Here is a 23,902-nt window from a genome sequence, read left to right as displayed (position 1 = left end):
GATATGGATGATAATGATAGAAAACCAGATCCCTTTATTCTAATAACTATATGTATATAATTGATAGTGACTAATGTATTTAAATATGAACTTCTCTTGGGTCAGTAGAAGTTCCTTAATTTTATTATCTAAAGTCATTTTGTCTGAATTCTTGTTCAAGTATAGACTGAATTTATATAACTTTTAATTTCATTGTCACTGATCTTCCTGAAATAATAAAAATTAGTTTTAAAAAACATTGTGAAGATGAGTTTGAGATTTGTTTAATTACTGATTATTAAAAGTTATTAATTTTAAGATTTATCTTCTGTTTGCCTCTAGATTATCCTGATAAAATATAACTATGTAAAATCAAAATCAAGAGATATAGAATGCATCAAATACTTTTGTGGTGTAACCAATAATTAAATGTTATTAAGCAGAAATTTGCTTTGAAAGAATGATTGTTGACATTACTTTTATTATTATTAATTTATATTATTCGTGACATTCTTTTTTTATAGATAAATCACTTCAATGCCCCTCCACCACTGCTTCTTCCACACATAATCATATGTGACCAGGGGTATTCTGTAATCTAGAGGGGGAAAATTGTCTGTTCCTTAGGTCTTCAGTGATGTGGTTTAAGTATGTGTGCATCTGTGCACCCATCCCTCCAATGGATCTCACCGTATACTAAAAGCCAAGCATACGGATATGAAAAGAGGCAGCCTTTGCCTTTAAGAACATTTTAGCATCACTGGGGACATAGGCATGAAGACAGACAATTGCAAAGCAATACAGTGGTTGGTTTAATGGGGAGTTATACACAAAACACAGTCCTAGAAGCATAAACATCTAAGTTCTAGAAGGCATTTGCTTGAATACTTTCTTGGGCACATACATTTGAGAAGTATTACCAAGAAGTCATGCAGGCAATGGCTAAGGGTCCTCACTTCTGCTCCAGTGTACTTTTAGAGGGAGCAATGCACTGTTAGGTATCTGTTTGCTTTTCTGGTTTTAGCTGCTGAGGAATCTGGCAAAGAGCTACTCATGCTTTCATGAAAAGAAGGAGAGATAAAGCAATGGAGATAGACCAGGGTTCCTCTCCTTAAATACACAACAGCTTCTTGCTTCTGACAGTCATTAGGGCAAATGCCAAAATTATCATATGTCTAATAGATGTTTTTTAAGTTTTTTTTTTTTTTTTTTTTTTTTTTGAGACAAGGTCTCATTCTGTCACCCAGGCTGGAGTGCAGCAGCGCAATCTTGACTCACTGCAACTTCCGACTCCTGGATTCAAGCCATTCTCGATTCTCGTGCCTCAGCCTCCCAACTAGCTGGGACTACAAGCATGCACCACCACGCCCAGCTAATTTTTGTATTTTTAGTAGAGATGGGGTTTCACTATGTTGCCCCAGTTGGTCTAGAACTTCTGGCTTCAAGTGATTCATCTGCCTCTGCCCCCTAAAGTGCTGGGATTACAGGCATGAGCCACCATGCCTGGCCAAGATTTATTAAAATTATACATGAAGAATTCTGAATATAATGCAGGCCAACAGAAACTATCAGGGAATTCATTACTGTGGAGACCTAAATATCTCTCTGCGCTTATAAGTGCTGGAATGTTTACATTTTAAATATTTATGTGTGTGTGTCATGGGGCGGTGGGAAGGATGAGAATCTTTAGAAATGAAATCTGTGCTTTCCTCTTTCTTCAGTGAAGCACTTTATCTTGCTGGTTTGGTTGTTACTGTGACAATGTATTATTGAGCTCTATGATGTGTAGGTAGATGTAGGCTGAGAAGTAGGTATGAGATACTTGTGGACTACCTGTGGCCATGTACCCTCTAACTAAACAGTTGAACTGATGGGCTAGCTTTCTCTACCCTTGCATGCTGGTGCATTTAGCGGCTACTGGGGTTCAGTATCCCCATTCCACTTCTTTCCCTCCAAAAAATATATATTAAGAGATGTTCAAAATGTGCGTTTTTGATGATATTAAGACTGTTTGTCAGATTCTCTCTCCTCCTTCCAACCACATACACATAAGCCTACTGTGTAGACGTCAGATGTCTCCAGAGGTAGGCGCATTGACTGACAGGTGCCTGCTTGCCAGGGAGATTATGGGATTTTTCTATTTTTTGACTTTTCTTCTCTGATTTTCTTGTCCTTTGTCAGTACCTGCTGCTTCCCACCCTCATTACTATTTCCAATTATCACCATCTCCATAGTGTAACTAACATGGTGGCTGTTCTCTAACACTTTCCCCCACCTCTGTGCTTTTCTCACTACTTATCTTCTGTGGCTCCGTCTGCTCTTCTTGCCCTTCACAAACTGATGGACAGGATCCTGGCTGGTTAGCGCTGTCACTTTCTTCAATGTGGTGAACTCTCCATCCAAACATTTTGGATGTCGTTCTCATTAACTCAACTCACAGTGATGGTGTTCTTACTTTGCTTGCTTGCTACATGGGTTGAACAGTTGGTTAATCTTTACGTCATTCAATAAAGGATTTGAGGTGACTTCCTTAATAATGTTCATGTATTGCAGCATGCTAAGGAGCTTGTGATTCAACCCAAAGAGCCATGTTAGAAGCTGTTCTTTGTAGAACCAAAATGTTCCAACACATAAGCTCAGCATACATTTTAATAATGATACTTGGATTTATAACCCATTGTTCATTTTCTTATTCCCTAGCAGCATCATGATAAAGTAGCCAGGAAGAAGACCTCTGAGCTCTAATTTTCTAGTTCTGTACCCCTCAGTGACTTTAAGGGAGGTACCATTCTGATGAAGTCTTTTAATCTGCAGAATTAGTATCAATTGCCAAGTATTTTTGAACATATAGTACATTGTATAAGGTACAGTGGAGATAATATATCAAGAATAAAACATAAGAAGCATAAAACGTTTATCCTCAATTGAACTTGAGGACATGAGTGTCACAGGAGACAATAATCAAGGAGATGAAATAAAATTAAGTGTCTATTATTTATGAGTAGACTACCTATATTACAAAAGCTCAGGCTGACGTGGTCGGGAATGGCTTCAGAAAGGATCAAAAGACTCAACATTTCATATTGAACAGAATCTTGTGGGTCATATTGGCATCGCCCTGTGAAATGTGACCCTCTGTATACAGAAGTGTGATGTAAACTGGACCCTGATGGTAGGAAGGATTTGAACTGGTGAAGAGCAGAAATAACAGTATATTCAGGGAGGGAAACGTAAGAGGAACATCCCAGAGGTAGGTGTAAAAGGGTCAAGAAATCATTCACAACTTGGATGGGCAGCAACGTCTAGCTCCTGTAATCTGCCTGTAACACAAGTCTGTCTCCTCAGCCTCCCACCTACTGAGTAGGAGAGAAAAAATTAAATGCCCAATCTGTGGTTCACATTAGTGTGTTTTTGCTTACTACACAGACACTCAACAAGTGAATAGTGCAATCAATAAATTAAGCAATTAAGTCAATTAAGCAATTAAGCAGTTATGTGAATTGACAAGGAGGGAAGGCTTGCTCTGCATTTTGCAGGGATTTGGTCAGTTAGGACAGTGTCTCCCCATGTCTTGAGCTGGCGTGGAAGGGGTTTTTGCTTCCTTATTCTTGTCCCCCAATCTCCAAAAGGGCTCAGAGTCTCAGTGGCCTGTCTGCCAGCATTCAGCACACTGCAGAAAGAGGCTGGGAGGCTCACCTCTTTTATCTTAGTTTGATACTAAAAGTAAATGTTTATTTGGATAAACTTGCTCAGGCTCTCAGGAACTACCCTTTCCCCTGCTCCTCTCTGTCACATCTGGCCCTTGGGGGAGGGGAGCTTTCCCCCTGGACGGGGAAACAGTTAGTGTCCTCTAACTCTTCTGGTCTCTGGGCACTGTTCTATGTCTACTTGGGTGCTGCTTGTCAGCAGAAGTAACTGGATCTAGGCTGACTTTCTTTTGTTAGAAATCCAGATATGCTCCCTCAAGTACTTGGTTTCATCAAAGCTCCCACCGCTACAAAGCCCAGCACCTGTAACATCCTCCATCCGCCTTACAGTACCAGCAGTCTGTCCCAAGCCTTAGTGCAGGCTACCTGGCTCTCATAGCAGGGTCCACATCGCAGGGGAGATGAGGGTGGCTTGAGAAAGCTCTTTGCTTTACCCACATCATTCCATTACTTAACCAGTATTTAAGGTACTTCCTTATTTATTGAATTCACACCTTGACTTTTACTTCCTTGCTGTTGTTTATTTATCCTCCCAGAACAGTAAGCATCACGGCTTTGCTGTCAAAAGTGGGAGAGCTATCTTGTCTGCACAATGAGAGCACTTTATGATCAGGGTCCTTCAGGATGAATTAGAGGAATAAAGGAATTGAGCAAATCTTTTCATTAGACAATTTCTCTTTTCTCAAATTCTGCTTGCAAAATCCTCAAAATCATTCAGTCGAAAAATAGAAAAATCCCATAATTTTTTGCTTGCAAGAATCTGAACTTCTCCATGATCCTTTTCTTTTCACTCCTCTAAAATGTATCTTCTTGAACACACTCACCCAACTCTATGCTGCACCACCCACCCTCCAGGCAGAGATCCTGAGTCAACCAGGGCAAAGATCTTGTATTGAAAAGGCAAAAAAGCAGAGCACCTTAATATATTTTCAACAAATATCCTTAATAGTACGGGAGTACCCTTGACAGTACAGGAATAGCAGAATAATATGTTTACAGGACAGTGAAGAATGAATCTGAGGAACAAGGGAAGGAAATTTGGCTAGGCAGGGTGGGGTGGGCTGTGACCATCCCTAAAAGTCATACAGAAGAGTTGTGACTGATGAAAAGAGCAGTAGGGGGGTTACTAATGGTTTTCTGGTTGTTTTTTTTTTTTTTAAAAGAGAAGTGTGATCTGGTGAAAGCAGAATTTACGAACAGGAAGATGCTGGGCATGTTTGTCATGTATAAAGAGGGGAATCAGGTACAGCTGGAGACAGTGAAAAATAACATTCAGACAGATTCCAGGTTGAATCCCAGTTCTTCGTTATTTTAGCATTTGTGTTACCTTGGGCAATTTCATTTGAGCTCAGTTTTGTTATCTATGAAACAGAGAAAATTATAACTACTTCGTAGTATTGTTATGAGAATTAAATATGATAGTGCATTGAAAACACTACATACATATGAGGTACTCAAAAAAGTTTAGTTGCCTTCCCTCATGCCATCTCTGCTGGGAAGCTATTACAACAGCCTAGCTATGGCTTGATAAAGATCTGGAGGCTGGTGCTGGCAGTGAGAATTGGAAGGAAGCATTCAGTACAAGAAACATCCCAAAGCAGAAGCTTTAGAACTTTGTGACTGACATGATCATAACAGTGAGTCATAGATGACCTTGAAATTTCTAAACCTGAATAATCAGCCTGAGATACAAATGTTAGGAGTGGGAGCTGCTTTAAGGAAGAAGGTGAGTTGGGGCATTTTAGAGTGGCCATGGGACAGACCACAGTACATGTGGGACCTGAGGTCAGGTGAGAGGATGGGATCTAGGAAGCAATTTGGAAACTCAACTAAACAGATATTTATCAATATTTACTTTCTATGGGTCACTGGGTAGAACTCTGTGGATAATGATAAATAAAACATGACTGTACTGTCTATGAATGTGTACAGTAGTGGCATATATGAGAGGGTATTTATTAATACTCTGGGTTTTTTTTTTTTTGAGATGGAGTCTCGCTGTGTTGCCCAGGCTGGAGTGCAGTGGCCGGATCTCAGCTCACTGCAAGCTCTGCCTCCCGGGTTTACGCCATTCTCCTGCCTCAGCCTCCCGAGTACCTGGGACTACAGGGCTTGCCACCTCACCCAGCTAGTTTTTTGTATTTTTTAGTAGAGACGGAGTTTCACCGGGTTAGCCAGGATGGTCTCAATCTCCTGACCTCGTGATCTGCCCGTCGTGGCCTTCCAAAGTGCTGGGATTACAGGCTTGAGCCACCGCGCCCGGCCTTTTTTTTTTTTTTTTTTTTTTTTTAAATAAAGTCAGACACTTGAGTCCGGGAGCCTGAGGTTGCAGGGAGGCAGAGGTTGCAGCGAGCCAAGATCCTGCCACTACACTCCAGCCTGGGTGACAGAGTAAGACTCTGTCCCAAATAACTTAAAACAGGTTTAAAACACATGGAATATAGGATATTTGTTTTTAAATCTATGTGAGAAATCATTTAAAAAAGGAGAAAGACTGTGCCAGAAATTTGGAATAAGATAGTAATAATAATTGGGCAGTTTTAGTTCCTAGCTATATTCCTGGATACCGTAAGAGGGGTCAGGGGAGTGAGGGTTATACAGTTTTTATTATTAAAGGACAAAAACTCATCTGAAGAGAGAGGCTTATTGATTTGCAATTCTAGGTTGACTTTGGCACTTTAATCCTCAAAAAAAGGTACAAAGAATACTATAGTGAACTATCTATTTAACTCTTTAATTGTTTTTGTAAAGATACAGTAACGTTTTAAAAATATCACTCCTTCATAAAAGCAAGGTCTTGACATTAAATGGTCACTGCTGAAGGCATTTCTGTAGGCTGCCTACTTGCTGTGCTGTGGTTTAGGTAAATAGCTTCCTGGAGACCAAATTTTAAATAGTTAATAAAGTTTAGGGAAACTAAATGAATGTGAGACTACTTGTCCCTTAGCCCGTGCTGCTCAAACATATTATTTCCACTTCATTTTTGGCAGGACCAGAGTGACAACTGCTTGAAGGCCTCATAGTCAGGGGTCATTGATCCAGGATGCTCCATTATTTTTATATTGGAGGTTCCCAGGAATTGTAAAGGACTTTTATTTAAAGTACGTATTTCAGGGTCCAACCATGAGAGATTCTGACTTAGTTCATCTGGAATGGGGCCCAGAAATCTGATTTCAACAAGCCTTCCAAGTGACCTTGAGGCAGGTGGTACTCAGGTCACACTTAGAGAAACCCTGTCGGAGGTCAGATGAGTTGATAGGAAAGTTATGAGAACTGAGGAGTGTTACTTGTATTTTAGCTTCTGAATAGAGTAGAGCAGAGGGTTTCCTATGGTTCCACCACAATATTTCTCAAAAGAGCCTTTCATCTGCTTAAGTGTTTTGTTTGGACAAATTCTAGGATCGCAAAAAGCATGAAAAAAAATGTTTTGCCTTAAAATGTATTGTCAGTGTCCTCATTCAGGCTGCCATGACAAAATATCATAGAATGGGTGACTAAAAAAACAAACAAACAAAAAAACCCAGAAATTTATTTTCTTCCAGTTCTGGAGACTGGAAGTCTGAGATCAGGGTGCCAGCATGTTCGGTTTTTGGAGAGGTACCTTGTAGGTGGCCACCTTCTCGATGTTTCCTTACATAGGAGGTAGCAGGGTGAGGGGAGCAAGCCCTTTTGTCCTATAAAGGCACTAATCCCATCATCAGAGCCCCATCTTTATGATCCTATGATTTCATAATAATCTCCCAAAGGCTCTATCTCCAAATACCATCACATTAAGGGTTAGGGCTTCAACATACGAATTTTGTGGAGACACAATTTGGCAGTTGGATATTACTAGCTATCTGTATTAGTCAAAAGATGCTTAAACATGGCCCTCATAGATCTGCGGGTCAGTGGTACTCCAATGCTTTTACTAGAAAGACGTCCCTGCAGAATGTACTGTCACAGTGTTGAATGACCCATTGGATGAAGATCAGAGGGTAGGAAATTCCTGGCAAAATAATTTTAGTGTTAACATTGCTAGAGTTAAACATTCTGTCCCATTCACCCACATTCCTTCCGTATTTTTCATGCTAGAAGAGATACATTGTCAAGGCCAGCTGAGATTATGTTTATGTATTGTGGATGATGTGAATATTGACTCGTTCCATCAGTTCAGACTAATGAAATTTATCTTAGTACTATAAGGAAAGTTAACAAAAAGACACTTCGATTTGTGAATTTACCATGAGTGACATTGTCAGCTCTTTTATTTTGATAAAACAGTGTAATTTGTTCTAATTGAGATATCTGACTTCTCAGTGTCAGAAGTTTTTAAAGACAAAATAAAAATGACATGTGATTTGTTCTAAAATCAGACATTTCAGTTCAAATATATAGTATGGAGGTATAGCTTCTGAAGGAATAAGATAGTATTAAGAAAAAACCTAAAATACTAAGAAATAGAAAGGAAAAATTCATGAAAGAATGATGTCCTAATATTCTCAACCCAGTGTCTTTTGGGAGAAATAATAGGATTTTTATAAGTGATTTTCCCTGTAGGTAGCAATCATTAAATTAAAAGCCTTTCCACCAAGATGTCACACTTTAATAAGGGTTTATTTTTCCAAAGATAACCCCTCTGAGTATTGAAATTCTGACATATATACTCCGCATAGATTTCCTCTCATCGATACATAATATTTTATACAACATGGAATTTCTTGTCATTTGAAGAATATCAATTCATAGATTAACAATAAAAATATTGACCCAATGAAGTCAGTACCACTAATAGTCATAAAATATACTTATTGCTATCATATTTACAAGATTTGTTTAAAATCCTTGTCATAGAGTTTGGTCTTGAGACAAAGTTCTCTTCTATGCAGTTCTTGTCCACCTAAAAGTCATTATTATACCAACACACACCCCCCCACACACATGTCCCCCAACTCAGACTTGCACCCTGCCCTTGTCTCCCACACATACCACACATCATACACTCTACTCCACACCCTCCCCTACACATCATACCCTACTCATAACAGCCAAATACAGGACATTTATTTCACTTCAGAAAGATTATAATGTAATGATTTCTAATAAATACTTATATTTTAACATTTTGTCAACTAAGGGATTAAAAAATAAAAATTTTAATAAATAAAAATGTAAAACATTAATTTTTTGTTTAATAAAGAGATTCACACTGTGGTTAAAACTATTCAAAATATGCAAGAGGGTATAAATGAAAAGTGAAAGTCCCCCTTCCTCTATGACTTCTTAGTCCCAGCCCAGATATGACTTCAAAAGCTTCATGTGTTGATTTCTAGAAATTGCTACAAATACATATGTGTATATAAAACAAATATGTTTATTTAATTTTTAAAAGTTGATCAGTTGACACTAGTCGAGCCATTAGAATTGGGTGCCAGTCACAGCACTGTGTCCTTGCATAAGTCAACAAGCCTCTCTGGGGACCCCTTTAGTTGCCATACCTCTATAGAGTCAGGCTTGCCCAGCCACATTTGCCTTAGTCCCTATCCGGGAGACCTTCTGCCAGTGGCTTCTGTGCTCCTCTCTCTGTTTGGGGCCCACAGAGCTGAAAACCGAGTTGGCACTGGGCTGCCTCTGATTCCTCTTGCCAGGGAAGCTTCCCAATTTAGTCATCCACCCCAGGCACCCAGGGAGGCCGATATCCTCTCTAATTAATTTTCAACTTCTGACTCCACGAATACAGTTTTTTCAATGGTAGGAGGTATTTCTGGAATATATATTCTAGAAATAAAGCATTTTCTTTTCTAGCCATTCACTTTTAACTTTGACTTATTTGCTTCAAAAGTCAGTATTGTGGAAAAAGCTTTATCTGGTACTTTTTGGTACAATTCATCCCACCAAAAATCACAGATTTTTAAAAGGAAGTTATCTTGAATGTTGGAACTGGGTAAGGTAAGGTATAGATTTATACAATATTTGTGCAATATTTTAATAGCCACCAAAATATTGCACAGACTATTGAAAGATTATAGATAGTCACAATGTTAAAGTGTTTATTTAGCATTGTTTTTCAGAGACCCTGAATTTCTGAAAAAAGCTTTTTATTCATGAGAAAAATCTGGAGAACTTTATAAAATTCGATTTTATACCTGGCATAAGGATGATGCACAAGGAAATGAAATTATTTACCTAGCATCACGGAAATTAAGATGTGAACTCAAATCACTGTACACATCAATTGACATAACTTTTATAATGCAGCTAAATAAATCTCAACTAATGTGGTTGTGTTAGGATTTCAGTGCACATTGATCTGGATGTACAAATAGTGCCCAGCTGCTTTACTCACAAAGTAATTCTAGTGATTTTTAAACCATAATCAAACCTTATCCTTTCAGTTCCAAGAGGCAAATATGTAATACTAGTAATTAAATAATTCTCATTACAAAGGCACAATTGTTTTCAATGAAATCAATCTAGGTTGATGCTCAAAATTGCTAAATCTTGTCTGCATCTTTGAAAAGATAAATCCTGTAACTTGGGGATGGGTGAATCCCCTTAAGAGAAATGCATAAGGTGGAGGGTGTGGGGGCGAGTGGCACGTATCTGTAGTCCTAGCTACTTGGGAGGCGGAGGCGGAGGATTGCTTGAGCCTAAGAGTTCAGGGCTGCAGCTGTGATCTTGCCACTGCACTCTAGCTTGGGCCACAGAGACCCTGTCTCTAAAAATATATTTAAATAAACAAAAATTTTAAAGAGAAAAAGATGAAACTAAGATCCTGCAAGATGATACTTGGCCTAAACCCTGTGCTTTTTTAGGGGGCTGAGGGTCAATGATTTTATTTAGTTAAAAGGATGCAATGACTTGGCAGGAGTGTTTTGGTCTCATTCTTGAAAAAATTAACTTCCCTTAGCCTTCAAGCCTAGTACTTTAATGCCAAGTACCTGCAAGCCTCAATGTCCAAGACTTTTAAGAGCAGAAGGTACGATGAGTTACATCTTTGCTAGGGTCACAAGGAAGGCATGGGTATATGGAAATTTTTATTATTCCATCTGAATATCATGTTCTAGAGAACAGGAGCATTTGTTCTGAAGGGCTACCGGCTCCCTTCTGGGATCTAGCAGCCAGGGTTAGATCACAGGTGTCACTTTCAGGCAAGTAGTTAGCAACGATATCGCTAGCAACTGAGCCGGCCCCCTGCAGACAGAGGTTTGCAGTGGGTACTGTGTATTACAGAAAGGGCCCTGACATGTGAAAGGAAGGAATATGCCCTAATATTCTACAGTTGTTTTATCGTTGCTACTGATTAGGTCCATGGAGGGAAGCCCATCCCTGAGACGCATGACGGTGATGCGGGAGAAGGGCCGCCGCCAGGCTGTCAGGGGCCCGGCCTTCATGTTCAATGACCGGGGCACCAGCCTCACCGCCGAGGAGGAGCGCTTCCTCGACGCCGCCGAGTACGGCAACATCCCAGTGGTGCGCAAAATGCTGGAGGAGTCCAAGACGCTGAACGTCAACTGCGTGGACTACATGGGCCAGAACGCGCTGCAGCTGGCTGTGGGCAACGAGCACCTGGAGGTGACCGAGCTGCTGCTCAAGAAGGAGAACCTAGCGCGCATTGGCGACGCCCTGCTGCTCGCCATCAGCAAGGGCTACGTGCGCATCGTAGAGGCCATCCTCAACCACCCTGGCTTCGCCGCCAGCAAGCGCCTGACTCTCAGCCCCTGCGAGCAGGAGCTGCAGGACGACGACTTCTACGCTTACGACGAGGACGGCACGCGCTTCTCGCCGGACATCACCCCCATCATCCTGGCGGCGCACTGCCAGAAATACGAAGTGGTACACATGCTGCTGATGAAGGGCGCCAGGATCGAGCGGCCGCACGACTATTTCTGCAAGTGCGGGGACTGCATGGAGAAGCAGAGGCACGACTCCTTCAGCCACTCGCGCTCGAGGATCAACGCCTATAAGGGGCTGGCCAGCCCGGCGTACCTCTCGTTGTCCAGCGAAGACCCAGTGCTCACAGCCCTAGAGCTCAGCAACGAGCTGGCCAAGCTGGCCAACATAGAGAAGGAGTTCAAGGTAAGCTTTGCGCTCTACCCCGGCTGCTCTGCGTGCTCACCCACTTCCCCACTGCTGCCTGGCCCGCTCTGCCACCGTTCGTTCCACATTCGATTTTGCCCAGTGAATGTGAAATCACGAGGGACTGAGAGCATCATTCAGACCTCGTCTGATGTTTTCTTTCTCCCTCTCAATGATGGTGCTGTGACAAATTCGCTTTGGGGATCCAGTATTCTGGATCAGAGAGCTATAATTATGGTGCCGCTCTGTGTTCTGGGTAAGCATTAAATAAAACTCAAGATTTCTCCCCTTTTTGCTAAAAGGAGGGTTTTGGTGTGACTTTTTGTCTTCCAAATCCTTCCTCCTGTTTTGTAGTTAGTTGTATGGTAGAACATAAGTAGTAATAGTTTGTTTTATTTCCCCTGAGGGAGTGTACCGTTTCTGGAGTTCCTGCAATACTAGGTCTGTGTTGGACTGGACAGAGCAAGCTCCCATTCCATCTCCACGATAGTGTTAGTTTTGAATGCACTGTTCATTGGCCCAAGCATTTGTGTATCCCTTTAGAATCAAAAGTCAAAAGACCAATAAAAAATACTATTAAAGTCATTTCACTGATATGACAAAATGCCTTTCCCTGAATTCCGCATATGTATATTCAGAATGGTGAGCCGCAGATGTCAGTTCAATCTAGAAATATGAGGACAGCAAAGTGATTTGCTTTAAGGGATTTTTTTAATGAGTGAACTTTTTTCCTGGACATTATTTTCAGTCAAGCAGTATTATTTATTTTTATAAAAATTATACATTAACGACAGGTCATTTTTATTTTTTGATCAGTTGCTACCTCCTCCTATGCATTTTGATTGGCTACTAAATCTGGGTATTTCATAGTTCTGATCAATATCATTTAGACTGTTTTTGACAGGTTCTTGTCTCCCATTTCCCATCTAAAAAGATGATTGTAGACATCAATTCCTTAAATTATTTTCTAGATGCTAAGTTAATCTTTTTAGTTGAGTGTTATGGTGTCAGATCACAGAAAAAGTGATTATTCTTTCACATCTGAATATAGTTTTTATAGTTAGTGAGATTTACACAAATGCAACTAGCAATATAATTCAGGTTACAGAAAATATACTTTGTCCCGGTGTTGCAAGAAAATGGTGGGAAAGTGGTCCCATCCCTTTTCCATACACACAAAATTCCCTGGATATCCATCAATGCTCATTTTGTCCCAGTGGAGATCTGGACTTACTATAATTTTGTTAATCCATTAAAATTTTTTTCTGATGTAAAAGCTACACACATTTATTGTAAAAAATTTCCAAAAAAGGTAAAATACAAAGAAGAAAGTAAATGTTACCTTATATCTAATCCCTTTGAGGAGATTCATTATGTGGTATTTGAAAAGATTTATTTACTTGGCCCCCAAATGATTTTTTTTTTTAGATAGAACTCAGAGCAAGTTGGAAACTCCAAATTCTGTTTAGAGACAGCAGAAAAGCACGTAGGTAAAGCACTTTTAAATATCACTTTGTTATTTTGAAACAGTAATTAAAACATAATTCTAAACGTATTTATTTGCCACTGTTTCAAATGCCACACAAACCTTGTTTTTACACATTTTTCTTGATATATACTGAAAGTCTGCAAGAGATTCTATAAAAGGGAATATTTTCTAAGATCATGTTTTAATAATTTACTAAAGATGGTGATGTTTGCAATTCCACCCAGAGACGTCAGCTCAGTGCAACTATGGTAAGAGAATTTGTTATTCATAGTTTTACCCTGAAGCTGGCTAGATCCATATTGGTAATGCTTAGAATCTCTTTCATTGTAACTTAAAGAGTCACCTCTGATAACCTTTCAAGGGTGGGGAAATATCACAAATGAAGAGGCAAAAAGAGAGAAAACACAGTTGAATTCTAGAGAACATCTATAAAGCTGCCAAATATCTATAAGGATATGCAAAAATCATCTAAATCTCCCAGTTCTTTTTTCTAGATTATATGGAAAGTGCTTGTGTAGCAAGATAGCCCTCTCTGAGCCGAAATTAAGACAGTTCTTTAGAAATTATAGTCTCCGAGGACTTCACGTCTCTCTCCCGTAACTCAATGTGCCTTTTCTCTCTCATTTTTACCTGTCCTTGTTATTCCTTTCTTATCTGTCTTTATTTCACCTTTCTCCCCTCTTGTCCCATGTTCATGTCCATCTGTCAGGGCTTTAGACAGACAGAGAAAATAGTGCTTCCATAGCACTGACCCAGAGACTCTGAGCTCTGAAAAGGCAGTGAAAATGAAGCTCATTTCTGAGGCAAGCAGGTAACCTAATTTGCCCTATTCCATGGTGTTCGCTATATTCTTCCCATGGGGACTTTGAGCTCAAAGTGTTAGCCTTGAAATAAAAAAATAGTTCCCTAGTGAAAAAGAGGTGATTTTTTTCCTTTTAAAACACCTATATTTATTTTATCTTATCAATGGCCCATAATATCTAGTATCTTACCCCTGAAATTGCCATCATTTAGGTGCTTCAGAGAAGATTCTCAGCCACTCTGCAGTTTTCACATTTCTTTGAGAAATGCAGTAGGCATGGTGCTGAAAACATGTGAAGGTCAATACCCTAAGAGGTCAAACATTCTAGGATACAGATTTAGATAAATTAGTGGAGGATAGCTCCGTGACAGGTTATTAAAGAAATATTTTGGATGTGCAAATGCCATTTGAAGCTATTCTGAGAAACAGAATATTGGAAGGATAGACTCTTGGTCTAATCCTCCAAAATGTCAGTGGCAAGGAAGCCAGTCATTTATTAAGCTGTGAGAACGCAAATTGAAATTTTCTAGTTTTGACTGAGCCATGACGCACCTTTTTTGTAAAAATAAGGAAGCGGGGAGAGGCGTTTGCTTCCCCGTGCCTCAGTTTTCCTCTCCTTAAAGTAAAAAAACAATTTCACCTTATATCACACTACAGCTGTAAGGAAGAAAAAAAAATGAATATAAAAAGCAAGATGACATTTTATAGCAGGAAAATACTCTAGGAATCATCTTTAATTTTGCAAAAGAGAAAGCAAAGGCTATAGGCAACATTTCATATGCTAAGCCTAGATTTGAGTGTCTTGAGTCCCAGTCGTAGGTATTGTATATAATATAATGTACCTGGTAATATCGAAGCACTTAGCACCTAATTTGTACCAAACATGTTCTAAGCATTTAATCCTCATAGTACCAATATTGGGTAGGATTGATTATTCATGTCAGAGACGTAAAGTGAATTCCACAATATCACACAGCCAGTAGGTGGTAAAGCAGTATTTGAGCCCAGGAAGTATGGCTTCAGACTCTATGCTTTTAATCACTATGATAACTTGCCTCTTTTGTTATTAGGGAAAGGGCCTGACAGAACCAAGCCTGTTAAGAGTTGAATTTCAGTTTTCCTCTTCAGGATAAAAAAGGATTAGAATGATAATTAAACCACATACATTAAAAGGAGTGTGCAGAACCTGTTGATATATTGTAATGAAGACTGAACTTCATTATTCTTCCTCTGGCTTGAGCGGATCCTTAGGGTTTTAAGTTCTGCTCTACAGGGTGTGCAGTAGGTCCACCTGCTAACTGTGGAGGGCTGTGGTAATGGATGAGTGGTTTATTAAAGACCATTATGCAAAAGTAACTTAAAAGAAAATTATTAGAAAATGTAGACCAGAAAATGGTCTGATCTGTGAAGTAACATGGTGGAATTACCATTCAATGCGGCCTCATGGTGGAATTAAGAGTCGATGTGGACATGATTGCTTTTACAGCTGAAGAGAGGCTGTTCTTAGCTGGAGTTCTCCATCTTTCCCGGCGAGCTCTGCATAGGTTTAAAAAAAGGTATCCAATTACTGTAACAAAAGAAATCACCATTATCTCCAGTTCTGATTATTTTCTGCACTCCGGCAACAGACTTCTTTAAGTGGGAAATGTTTAAATTGTTATAAAAACAAACAGTGCTGTCCTTGCAGCATGTTTGATTATCAGTTTTTTGGATTATTTACTGATCTTTCAGTGGATGTGAAAAAAAGCTTTCCTTAAAACTAAACAGTTTATAGGCTATAATTTTATAGGTAATGAGTTATTATTTAGGCATTACTGCAGATGTGGGTACTAAGTTTTCTTCAAAGCATGGAAAGTAGCCTCTTTCTATTTCTGATCAATGGAGAAATGACCACCCTATGTTGTACCAAATCTTACAGAACAGTCTGAACTGAAGAATAACATGAGGAAATTTCATCTAAAAAAATCGTATTAAAAGGGAAGCTTTATATGGAAACGGGCATGGATTTAATACTTCTTCTGGATGCTATAATAAAATATTTCATTAGTCTTTCAGGAATGGAAAGCAGATGGATATTTAACTGACACTCTGCACAGAAACCAGAGACTGAACATTTTATTAATTTTATCAGTTGCATGGTACCAACTTGAATGGAAACTAAAGATTGAAGTTTTATTCATTTTATCTGTTCCCTTATGAGGGGAAAAGGATTAACTGTAACTGTTCTTTATCTGAATTTCTGATATCTGAAATGGAAACTATTCTAATCTGTGTAGCCTTTAAACAGTCTCTCTTCTTCTTGTTTATTTTAGCTGATGACGTGGTTTTGCCCATCAAATCACATTAATTATGTAAAGGAAAAAAATTGGAATTCTTCACGTCTTTTATTTAAGTATGATTTTTGGAAGCCCAGTAATTCTACTGTGCCAAATATTACTTAGTTATATAGACACTTACAGTGTCTCAGGACATGTTACAGTGGGGAATTCTGTTTTCCTCAAGTGTTCCACATTAGATTATTATCTAGTTAGCCTTCCTAATAGGCTAGAATTTTAGTGAAAGTCATAAAGTGGAACTAGGGTTTCCAAAAATGAGACACTTTCTCAGGAGATGGTCATTGACGCCTTCATTAGAACAAACGGACTAGAAACAAAGCTCCATTCAGAAGGCAACAAGGAATGCTACCAACTGACTTACTTATAGTAGTCCACAGCAGTATATAAGTATGCAAATGAAATTAAAGATTCATGGATTATTTTTAGCAAGGTGTTAGTTCCAGTGGCCTGGAAATTTTTCTCTCAGGTACTGAATTCTGTAACCCTTGAGAATTCCATTACATACAATGATATATTTCTCTTCTTCTAGTTCTGCAGGGCACAATAATATGCCCTTCAGAGAAACAAACAAACAGAAAACCCTCTGTATACAGGTGGGTATCCATCTACCTCTCTACAGTCGTTCTAAACCAATTATTCTCAAACATAACATGTATCAGAATCATCTGGAGGGTGTGTGAAAACACACACAGATTGCTGGGCCCTACTTCAGTTTCTAAATCAGGACATGTGGGCTGGGGTCTGAGAATTTGCATTTCTAACACATACCCAGGTGCTGCTGATGCTGCTGTTCTGAGGACTACACTTTGAGAAGCAATGTCTCCAGTAAGGCAAGGGATAATGAACTGGACAAGTTATTTTTCACTGTCAACCTAAATAACAGAGAGAGAGGTTCTCTAAAAGAAAATGAGGCCGGGTGCAGTGACTCACGCCTGTAATCTCAGCACTTTGGGAGGCCCAGCTGGGCAGATCATTTGAGGTCAGGAGTTCAAGACCAGCCTGGCCAATATGGTGAAACCCCATCTCTACTGAAAATACAAAAAAATAGCTGGGTGTGGTGTCACCTGCCTGTAATCCCAGCTACTTGAGAGGTTGAGGCAGGAGAATTGCTTGAACCTGGGAGGCAGAGGTTGCAGTGAGCCAAGATTGTGCTACTGTGCTCCAGCCTGGTGACAGAGCAAGACTCCATCTCAAAAAAAAAAAAAAAAAATAGAAAATCATATTTATCTGGGAATGTAATATTGCAGTGGAAATACAAGTGACATGGTAAACTCTGTGTATTCAGGGAGGTAAAGAAAGACAAGTTTTTTAAAAGAAAAGTGAGGAGGGCTACGCTCCAGGAACAATAACAAAGGCAGAGCTAGTCCAAAGTTGTACAGGCAGTTGCTGGGCAGACGTCCTCACAGAGGTATTTTTTGTGTAAGGTCGCGATGGCCTTTATGCAAGGTTATAGTTTTTGCACCCTCTTGTGATAGTTTTGTGTGTGAGAACCCTTCCTTCATGGCTTTCTCTGACTCTATTAGTCAGGGTTTTTTTGTTTTGTGTTGTTTTTAACACAGTTGACTTAGTTTTGACAACTTTCATATCACATATAGTTGATCTTCTACATCAAATTGCCATTTTAGAAAAATGGCCATTATAGAAAAATTTCCAATGTAGAAATGGTCTTGTTTTGACTTTACAAGAACTATTGTTTGTACAAAAGAGAGAAAACTCTTTGATCCTTTGGTCTTTCAGCATACAATTTTTTGAGTAAATGCTTTTTAAAATTTTTAATTGACAAATAATTATTGTATATATTTATGGGGTACCATGGGATGCTTCGATAGATGTATACAATGTGAAATGATTAAATCAAGCTAATTAACATATCTATCACCTCACATTACTTTTTGTGGTAGTGAGATATTTGAAATTTACTCATCAATTTTGAAGTATATAATATAGTATTAAAGCTATAGTCACTGTGCTGTGCAGATAGATCTCAAAAACTTACTTCTCCTGTCTAAATGAAACTTTGTTCACTTTGACCAGTATCTCCTCATTTCATCTCTACTTTACCCTACGTCTTACTCCCACCCCCTGCCTCTGGTAGCCACTTTTCTATTCTCTGAGTTTGACTTTTTTAGATTCCACATATAAGTGAGATTATTATCATGCCATTTTCAGAACTATCTCGGATGGTTGGGCTGTTTGCAGGAGAAGGAAACCTGGCTAAGGGGTTGGGTGGGTGCAAATCCAGCCTGTATTCAGTTCAACAAGCCTTGCATCCAGGTAGGCTGCAGCTTTCTACCCCCAAAAGAAGGGATACCTTTTTCTAATTCACCCAAACACTTTCCATTGAATAAAAGCAAATTATTTGTGTTAAAACACTAAATCTCTTGTTCTTAGAATGACTATCGGAAGCTCTCCATGCAGTGCAAAGACTTTGTAGTGGGTGTGCTGGATCTCTGCCGAGACTCAGAAGAGGTAGAAGCCATTCTGAATGGAGATCTGGAGTCAGCAGAACCTCTGGAGGTACACAGGCACAAAGCTTCATTAAGTCGTGTCAAACTTGCCATTAAGTATGAAGTCAAAAAGGTGAGTGGGCCTACTTTCATCTAGTGCCATATTAGAATAAACATGTAATACAAACTATGCCATAATCCTAGGAAAATTATTAAAATAATAAGACTAGATGCTAGTAGGCTGGGCAACATGGTTAGACCGTGTCTACAAAAAATAAACAAAATTAGCTGGGCATGATGGCATGTGCCTGTAATCCCAGCACTTTGGGAGGCCAAAGCAGGAGGATCACTTGAGGCCAGGTGTTCAAGACCAGCTGGGCAACTTAGCGAGACCCTGTCTCTACTAAAAATTTAAAAATTAGCCAGGCATGGTGGCACGTGCCTGTAGTTCCAGCTACTTGGGAGGCTGAGGCGGGAGGATCACTTGAGCCCAGGAGATTTGTAGCTGCAGTGAGCAACGATAGCACCACTGCACTCCAGCCTGGGCAACAGAGCAAGCAAGTCCTTGTCTCAAAAAATAAAATAAAAAATAGATGCTATTGATAAAAGGTTTTTTTGTAGGGGGTAAAGTTGCAAGTTAAATGTGTAGCTTCTGATCCTTTCTACTTTTTACCCATGGTGGGACCTTGAATAAGTCATAAATTTGTAAATTTCAGTTCCCTCATGTACCAGGAGGATAATATCTCTTATCTATCTCAGGGTTTTCGTGGAATTTAAATGGGTTATGATATGCAAAAGCACTCTGTAAAATGTTAATTACAATACAATTAATAATGCTGTTACCTGTATATGTTTTTGTAAGGCACTTTTACATTCTTATGTGAATCCTTGCAGCAAGTCTGTTATTATTCATTTTATCTACAAAATATGTCAGTAGATGATGGGGTTTCTATTCTACAAGGAAACTGAGGATTGCCAAGCTTCAATGGCGTGTCTAAGGTCACACAACTATGGAGTTGGTCATGCAGGTGCCAGAAATAAAAATTATGATTTTTTACTCTGGTTACTGCAGAAAAACGGTTATGTGTTTCTATTTGCCAACTTGTATGGGGCTTTTAAATAATTCATAAAAATTGTAGTTATAATGTTTCACAATAATAAACATCTCAGTTATCCAGAATCCAATACTTTATACATGTTATATAACAGATTTTTTTGTACTTTAAGAGAAACTGATAAATCACAAAGAAATAATCTGTTATCAGCTCTGGTTTTATAAAGTTGATCAATTTACAAAGAGACAAGTGTTCTGTCTTTTCTGCAGTGTGACATGGTGCTTAAGAGGACAGGCACTAGAGCCAACCTGTAAGGATTCAGGTCCCGACACCACCATGTGCTCCTGTGTGACCATGGGCAAGTCACCTAACCATCCAGGCCTCCATCTGCTCACTAGTAAAGTGAAGACAATAGTTGTACCTACTTATTCATTTGTTTAAGGATTGCATGAGATAATGCATGTAAAGTAATTAGCACACAGTAGTACATCGTGATTGCTCAATAAGTATTAGCTATTAATAATAACATTTCTACATTATGAAAATTCACACCCAGAGTGATGACTCTTAAGCTAGTTAATCCTCAGTCATCAAAGACAGATTTCATGCCCCTTGTACTGAATCAAGTCCTTAGTAAGAGGAATTTATTTAAGCAGGAAGGAATTTAGTGAGTGATATTGAGGAAGCTCACAGAATCCTAAGAAGAGCTACAGGAACAAGCTTATCTAAGCTGTGCTTCCAAAAACCTCACCCAGAACCAGGCACAGCGCTGACCTGCTAAGGGAGTTGCTGTGGCCCAAATGGAACAATTCTGTCTCTGCTGCTCCCATATCAGCACAGAGAGGATGCTCTGAATCCTGCCTGTTTTCATATGGCTCTTTCCACTGGTCAAAATGCCTCTGATCAGTGGACCCAAGCCAATGTTTGCACCCTAGCAGCAAGCGAGGATGGGGAAATCTCTCTCACTCTGTCTCTGTCTCTTTCTCCTCTTTCTCTCTCCCCTCCTGTCTGTCTTTCTCTCTTCTGACACACATAATTCTGCTACCATAATGTAGAAAACTTATACACATAGTATTTGCAAGATTTTGGTCAACCATTAATGGCAGATCTCTCCTCTATTTCTTAAGACAGTCAAATGTGAAGATTCTCAGTAAAGATGGAAATAAAACCACTTTTCAAAGAAAGTATGTTACAAGATAATTAAATTGGCTAAATTGCCCTCCTCTCAGAGCGTTCTTGCTAGTTGAGGTTTAGTTATTAATATATTGAGGGAAAAGGATAATTTTGAGCAAGATTGATAGTAAACTGTTTTTCAGAAAACTCTGTGGACATATATTCACACATCCTGCAATATGTATCTCTTTTCTTTGACACCTGAGAGAATTGATTTCAGTTGTCACTGGTTTTTTATCATTGCTTTGAAAGTGTTATATGAGCAGAGACAGCTCATCTACACTTGTGCTTCTGTCAACTAAACTGCCTTGCAGAGTTTCTTTCTTCCTGCATGTTAACTTTAAATAAATTGGCATGTAGGTTACAGTGTATGAGGTGTCGTTAATAATAAATTGATACCAGTCAACCATCAGGCAACCAAAAAAAATATTTAGAACTGTAAGGAGATTCAGGACTTTGCAAACCTTCCTGGTTTTGTTTGTTTTATGCTATAAAAGGAGTATTAATGAGTAAAGTCTTTGATTTGGAATCCTCACTCAATAAATGTATGTAAAAATTATATTCTAGATTAATAAATGTACGTAAGAATTCTGTTCTAGAATAATAAATGTGTATAAGAATTATATTCCAGAGTGCTTGCAAAGCCCCAATTCCTCCTTTCTTTCTTCCTTTCAAAGGCTTCCTTCATTTTCAGTCAACACTCACCCGTCTTCACTCTCACAAGGAGGAAAAATATCACCCTACCCACTCCTGCTGCTTCCTTTTCCCACCATCTCATTTCTAGTCTCCAAGCAAAACCACATCTTGGGTTATAATGATGCATAATCCCTGCCCACTCTGGCACAGAGGTAGACTATGGCCATATGCAAGTCATTGGGATTTCAAAGTAACTTTATATGGACTCCCCTACCCCCTGATAACATAATAAACTCATATTTATTCAAATCAACCCATAATTCCACCAAGGAAACCATTCCTATCTAATGGTAAGCCATATTGACCGCATATGAGACTCAGGAAGTCTTTCTTCTACCGACTGCCCAAGACCTACTCCCAGCTTTGGTTCCGAGTCTGTTGTCTTCTAACTGGACTCAGGATTCCCAGAGCTCTGGTCTTTCCCAGAAATCAAAGCATGAGTTCAACCCAGGCCTTACAGAACTCAATGATACTTAATCCAGTAAATGAATATATAAAACACCAGAACAGGAACTATCTGACCATGAATTTAATGTTTATGTCAGAAAGGACTTTCTAATATAAAAGCAAAGAAATCTCAAAGCAAAAATACAAATAATCTGGTCACATATAATTTAAAACCTCTGTATGACATCAGAAAGATTATAAACAAAAGAGTGAAGGGCAAACTGGGAAAATTTTTTTTTATTATAACTCACAAAAGATTGATCTTCATAATATCCCAAGAACTCAAACAAATTTGTAAGGAAAACATCCAGAGCCCTGTAGAAAAATTAGCACAAGGTTTGAATAGGCATGTCACAGAAGAGAAAATTCAAATGACTAACATCCATATTTAAAATTTTCAGACCTTCTAATGATAAACGTATACTAATGTACAAATACCATTTTCCTTGTCTCAAACTAACAAAGAATAAAAATTTATAATTCTCAGTGCTGATAGTAAAACAGCAACCATCTGCCTGCATCTTTACTAATAAGGAATGGATTTTGGAGATTATTCATCCTAAAATCTTTTTTTTTTTTTTTTTTTTTTTGAGATGGAGTCTCACTGTCACCCACACTTGAGTGCAGTGGTGAGATCTCGGCTCACTGCAACCTCCGCCTCCCAGGTTCAAGTAATTTTCCTGCCTCAGCCTCCCAAGTAGCTGGGATTACAGGTGCCCATCACCATGCCTGGCTAATTTTTGTATTTTTAGTAGAGATGGGGTTTTACCATGTTGGCCAGGCTGGTCTTAAAATCCTGACCTCAAGTAATCCGCTCACCTCAGCCTCTCAGAGTGCTAGGATTACAGGTGTGAGCCACTGTGTCCAGCCTAAAATCATTTTTAAGGGATCTCTAAGGTAAATTATAAAGCTGGAAGGATAGTAAACACTATTGCTATTTATAGAAATACCTATATTATTCTTTGAAAAGAGAATGGAATAGACTGGAAGATGAAATTTGATTTTCTGAAAATGGGTACAGGAAAATTAATTTTTAGGCAAAAACACTAATTTTGTTTAATTAGAATAATGGACTGTTTGCCCCTTCCAAAAAGTCTTGAGTTCTAATTCTGAGTGTACCTCTATCCTGCTCTGTGATGTGCAGCTGAACATTAATCCACTCCCCACCATAGAAATAACCAAAGTTCTACCTGCTTCACCATGAGCTATGTCTATTGTGAGAAAGTTTTTGACAAAAGATACTAGAGCTTGGTAGACCACTGAATCTGGAAAACTGGGCTGTCAGATAGAGAAGGAGAACATTTCCTGAGTTCTTCCTTTCTGTTCTCCTATTAATATTTCCTCCATAGTAGGATTAGATTTAAATGTAGAAAAGCCATCCTAACAAGAAACATGCAGCAGTATAAACAGGATAAAAGCATCCATTGTGTATCCACTTTCTGTGCAAAAAGTATACAGGGGAAGCCCAGAATTAAAGAAATGCAAAGAGAGAGTTGTAAATATGCCACTGAGACTTTGGAATGGGTGTGCTGGCTGGCACAGTCCTGTGTGCTGTACTGCGTGGCCCCTTGTCCTGGTCTTCCCCAGGCACCAAGAGATAACAGAGCGTTTTGCACTCAGCAAGTTTGAAAATCCAGAAAACCTTTGCAATATAAGTTTTGGGTTTATATTTCACAATTCATTGAGTTTTAAAAAGAAGTTGAATTGCCTAGT

The 23,902-nt window shown here is 39.0% G+C and overlaps 1 protein-coding gene across 1 annotated transcript in view; it reads left to right on the top strand.

Annotated features, from left to right (window-relative positions):
* TRPC3 (transient receptor potential cation channel subfamily C member 3) overlaps positions 1-23,902 on the top strand; it is a 72,895-nt gene that overhangs the window by 8,663 nt on the left and 40,330 nt on the right. The window contains exons 2-3 of the mRNA XM_002808420.4: positions 10,973-11,744; positions 18,763-18,951. Of these exons, the coding sequence (XP_002808466.2) occupies positions 10,973-11,744; positions 18,763-18,951 (961 nt within the window). The remainder of the gene's footprint in view (positions 1-10,972; positions 11,745-18,762; positions 18,952-23,902) is intronic.

This window comes from Macaca mulatta, chromosome 5 (assembly GCF_049350105.2).
Source record: "Macaca mulatta isolate MMU2019108-1 chromosome 5, T2T-MMU8v2.0, whole genome shotgun sequence".
NCBI classification, from domain to species: Eukaryota; Metazoa; Chordata; class Mammalia; order Primates; family Cercopithecidae; genus Macaca; species Macaca mulatta.
The sequence above is the reverse complement of the archived record's forward strand: the minus strand, read 5'-3'. Positions and strand labels throughout refer to the sequence as shown.